At 36.4% G+C, this 5,000-nt stretch overlaps 1 protein-coding gene across 1 annotated transcript in view; it reads right to left on the bottom strand.

Annotated features, from left to right (window-relative positions):
- LOC134302567 (nuclear factor of activated T-cells, cytoplasmic 1-like) overlaps nucleotides 1–5,000 on the bottom strand; it is a 75,493-nt gene that overhangs the window by 29,652 nt on the left and 40,841 nt on the right. Inside the window, exons 7-8 of the mRNA XM_062987709.1 lie at nucleotides 4,459–4,514; nucleotides 346–478 (exon numbers count right to left, since the gene is read on the bottom strand). Of these exons, the coding sequence (XP_062843779.1) occupies nucleotides 346–478; nucleotides 4,459–4,514 (189 nt within the window). The remainder of the gene's footprint in view (nucleotides 1–345; nucleotides 479–4,458; nucleotides 4,515–5,000) is intronic.

A 5,000-nucleotide genomic window follows, 5' to 3' on the forward strand; every position in this document is an offset into this window, starting at 1 on the left:
TGGTGCCTGCACAAAGGCACAGAGCACCATGGCGTGTCTTTCCATATGCAATACGACTCTCTGTGAGACGTCTCTGGCAGGTAAAAAGAAGCGGCCTGAGAATGCATTGAACCCCCAAAGCTCCACACACTAATCTACCACTGTCCCCAGGTTAGCCAGTAATAACAGCATTACGCTACCAAAATGCTAAACTTTAATTTGGATTTAGAGTCAGAATGAGGGTTTATTATACACATCATATCAAAGTGACGGATGCAGGACTGTCAAAATGTCAGGAGACCAAGGCTGGTCAGAAAGACAGAGACAGAGAGAAAGACAATAAACTGTTGCAGTGGGTCGACTTACCGTTGGATGGAAGGTAGGTAAAGTGCTGCGAGTGGCTTCTCTTCCTCTTCCCGTTGCAGACGTAGAAGCTAACCGAGACGGAGCTGGATATCATCTGATTGCGGTATGGGGGGATCTCCACCACCAAGGAAGTCTTCACAAAAGAAAACATACAACATGGTATGTAGTTAGAGTGGTCATTAAAACCAATAACAGCTAAAAATCCATTCATAAAATAAAATCTGAACTGGGATTTGTGCCAACTGGAAACACTGGGCACCAGGCAGCAATGCAAAGTGGACAAGCGCCAATGCAGAGCCGATCATAACGTACTCATTTTTTATGTACTTAAACCCAGGGGCAGTTTAGAGCAGGACATAGGAGGACCAGAAGGCTAAAGGTAAACCCAAGCAGGCACCAAGAGAACTTCCAACAAGTGATCAAACCCAAGTTCCCAGGAGCTACGCCAAAATGCAGCACCCACAATGGACTGCTTTTTTATTAAGTACTTTGTGACCAGTGATTTATTGTTACAACCATTAAGATGCCCAGTAGTGTGTTAAATTAGTACATAAGCATGAGTTTCAGAGTTCCTGGAGCTTCCAAAAACAGGTAGATGTTTGATTGGCTCCTGTAGATCCATCTTTCACCTCCCAAAAACAGGTAGATGTTTGATTGGTTCCTGTAGATCGATCCTTCACCTCCCAAAAACAGGTAGATGTTTGATTGGTTCCTGTAGATCGATCCTTCACCTCCCAAAAACAGGTAGATGTTTGATTGATTCCTGTAGATCGATCCTTCACCTCCCAAAAACAGGTAGATGTTTGATTGGTTCCTGTAGATCGATCCTTCACCCCCCTTAATTGCATGACTTGCATCATCATGTAGTAAGAATATTACGGCTCTGCTATAGGGGGGCGCGATCATGACGTTAGCATCAGGCTAACTCGTGACAGGCGGAGATAGGGACGGAGTGAAGGAAGCCCCTCCTGCTGAGTCGGCACACTTTTAAACAGCGGGGCTTGTCTGCAGGTCAAGGCCATTGCCATGCACTCTAATACATGTGTGTGTGTGTGTGTGTGTGTGTGTGTGTGTGTGTAACCCCACACATCATATACACACATAAACCCAGTGTGTTTTTTCCATTGTTGGTCTGGTTCTAACACCAGGCTGCCCTAAAGGCCAATTAGCATCTGGGCGCAGGGTCATGATTAGCTTAGCTGATGCAACGGTATCACCAGTGTGATGAGAAAACCACAGAATCAACGACAACGAATAATGAACACAACTGTGATCCTCTCTAACGTTACAGTTTGTACAGCTGGAGTCAAAAGTTTACATACACTGATGTAACCAACATTACACACGTCTCAAGAATTTAACCATATTATTAACAAGTCGCCCAGGTCCTGAAGAATCGTGTATTAAAATTAAAAAGAGGCCAATGCCTTTTTTTGATTTTAGTAATTGAAGTTCTAGAAACTGCTTGAAGAAGCATTTAATATTACACATGTATTAATACTTTAAATTAAATGAAAATTAAATGGAGATACATGCATCATTTTATTTGACTTAAATTATAACATTTATTATTATTATTATCATTATTATAATTATTATTAGGATTATTATACTACTAATAATTATAAATAATAATTATAAATATAATTATTATACTATTATATTAATTATTATTATATTATTATTAATTATATTATTATTAATATTTATTATCATACAATATTATATTAATATATCATTTTTTTAATAATAGAAATAAGATTATAAGTAACAATATATGTACATAAATTATTTGTTCTTATTATTAATAATAACAACAATAAAAATATAGCTTTATTATTATTATTTTATTATTATTATTACTACTTTATTATTAATACAATAATAGTATTAATATATTTATTTTTAATACATACAAATAAGATAATAACAACAATAACTATATGTACATACATTATTTATTCTAATTATTAATAATACAAATAATATAACACTATCATTATTATTATTATTATTATTATTATTATTATTAGTAGTAGTAGTAGTATTACTATAACTGGTAATATTATTTATTAATATAATAACAGTATTAATATATTTATATATTTATTTATATTAATATATTTTAATAAAAATAAGACAATAACAACAACAATATACTGTATGTACATAAATTATTTATTCTAGTTATTAATAATAACAATAATATTAATATAACATTATTATTATTGTTGTTATTATTGTTATTATTTATTATTATAATTATAGTATTAATATATGTATTTTTAATAAAAATAAAATAACAACAATAACAATATATGTACATAAAGTATTATTATTATTATTATTATTATATTAAAAATTTATATTTAATAAATTTATAAATTTTATATATTTTAATATAATAATTATAATAATAATAATAATAATAATAATAATAATAATAATTGATGCTCAGGAAAAAAGATCATTATAAATATATTACACAACAACATTCAATATTCATGTTCATTTCAGAATTTTATTAATATTATATCACCCTGCTCTGCTTGAAGCCCAAACAAAAACAGCTCCTGGGTAAAGACACTAGAATCCACCCCAAACACCCCCCCCCCCCCCACACACACAAACACAAACAAACACACTCATACACACAAACCTGCACAAAAACACACAAACTGACAGATGCTGATTCTCCTTATTTAAGTCCGTATGTTGTTTTGCCTCGGAGTGTGTGTGTGTGTGTGTGTGTGTTCTTTTTGTATTTCTATTTTGAACGACAACAGATGAGCTCTGTGTGTGTCATGTGTAAGCACAAACAGAGCTTCAGGTGTGTATCCAGGACCCAACTAATCTAATGGCTTACAAAAACTATGTGGGTGAATGTGGGTTCGGGGGGGGGGGGGGGGGACTTTTGGTCATAATTTATAGTCTTTTTAATACAGTAATAAATAAAAATGATGGAAGTGTTTGATAAAGTGAAAATCATGATTCGAAATAGAGCTCTAATGCTTTTAACGCTCGGGATAACAAGCTCGATGAGAAGAGCCGTGCGCGTGTGTTCGTGTTTAGGGTCTATAGTGGAAAAACAGGATACAATGAGCGGTAATTTGAGTCGCCGAGGTGCGGCCGGAGACCTGTAAATTGGTGAAAAGATCTCTTAGTATTGCACAAGCTAATCAGCGGTTTCTTTTACAGGGGGTAATAAATAAGCAGAGGTTACATCAGGGGGAGAGAGTGTGTTTAATTAAGTCTTGCATCATGAAAATACTGTCTTAGACTCAAAGTTATGTTTTATTATTGAAATATGACGTGTCAACTCAGAAATGCCACCTTTAAAAGAAGGTGGAAGCATTCTGGGTCTTGGTTCTCTTTAGGTTTAGTGGTTAGAGTTCTTAGTGACAGTTTCCTGAGTCCTGCTTATTAAAGGTTTATTTAAGGCACTGGGAGATCTGCGGTTAAGGTACTGGACTAGTCATCAGAAGATTGTTGGTTCAAGTTTATTTTATTTTATTGGGATTTTGAGGACAGGTAGTTACTAATATCATATTCAGCATTTTGCAGACGCTTTTATCCAAAATAACTTACAGTACTGTGACAGTATACCATCTAAGGGCCTTGCTCAAGGGCCCAACAGTGACAACCTGGCAGTGGTGGGGCTTGAACCAGTGACCTTTCGATTACTAGTCCAGTATTTTAACCAAAAGGCTACAACTGTCCAGTCTCAGTCATGGACAATTTTGTGTCTGCAGTTCACCTCACTTGCACGTGTTTGGACTGTGGGAGGAAACCGGAGCTCCCGGAGGAAACCCAAAGAGAAAAACCCAGGCTGCTTTACCTGGGAATTAAACCCAGGACCTTCTTGCTGTGAGGTGACAGTCTTACCTACCGAGCTACTATGCCGCCCTATTGGTTCGAGTCCAACCACTGTCAAGTTGCCAATGTTGGACCCTTGAGCAGGACCCCTAATCCATCTGCTAAATGCTGTAAAAGTTTGAGTCCCTACATCGTTTCTTTTGCCACAAGTGTAAACCAGTTTAAATTTGATTATTTGAATATAAAACAGCACAATTTGACTGATTATTTAATTAACACAGAAGTGTTTTTACTTACAGATTTGAGAGAATCCTTGTCGACTTTGGCTTCTGACTCCCAGACCTGGTGTCCATCTGAAAGAGCAATAAATAATAACATTAATTAAATAAGCCTACGAGACACATAATTACTCACATATATACACAGACCAGGCATAACATTATGACCACTGACAGGTGAAGTGAATAACACTGATTATCTCTTCATCACGGCACCTGTAAGGGGGGGGTATATCAGGCAGCGAGTGAACATTTTATCCTCAAAGTTGATGTTAGAAGATGGCTAGACGACTGGGTCAGAGCATCTCCAAAACTGCAGCTCTTGCGGGGTATTCCTGGTCTGCAGTGGTCAGTATCTATCAAGAGTGCTTCAAGGAGGGAACAGTGGTAAACCGGCCAAGGCTCACTGATGGCTGGCCCTGTGTGGTCCGATCCAACAGACGAGCTATTGTAGCTCAAACTGCTGAAGAACTTCATGCTGGTTCTGATTGAAAGGTGTCAGAATATGGGGCTGCAAAAGGGGGGCCAACACAATATTAGGAAGGTGGTCATAATGTTATG

The sequence above is a fragment of the Trichomycterus rosablanca genome, chromosome 25 (genome assembly GCF_030014385.1).
Source record: "Trichomycterus rosablanca isolate fTriRos1 chromosome 25, fTriRos1.hap1, whole genome shotgun sequence".
NCBI lineage: Eukaryota > Metazoa > Chordata > Actinopteri > Siluriformes > Trichomycteridae > Trichomycterus > Trichomycterus rosablanca.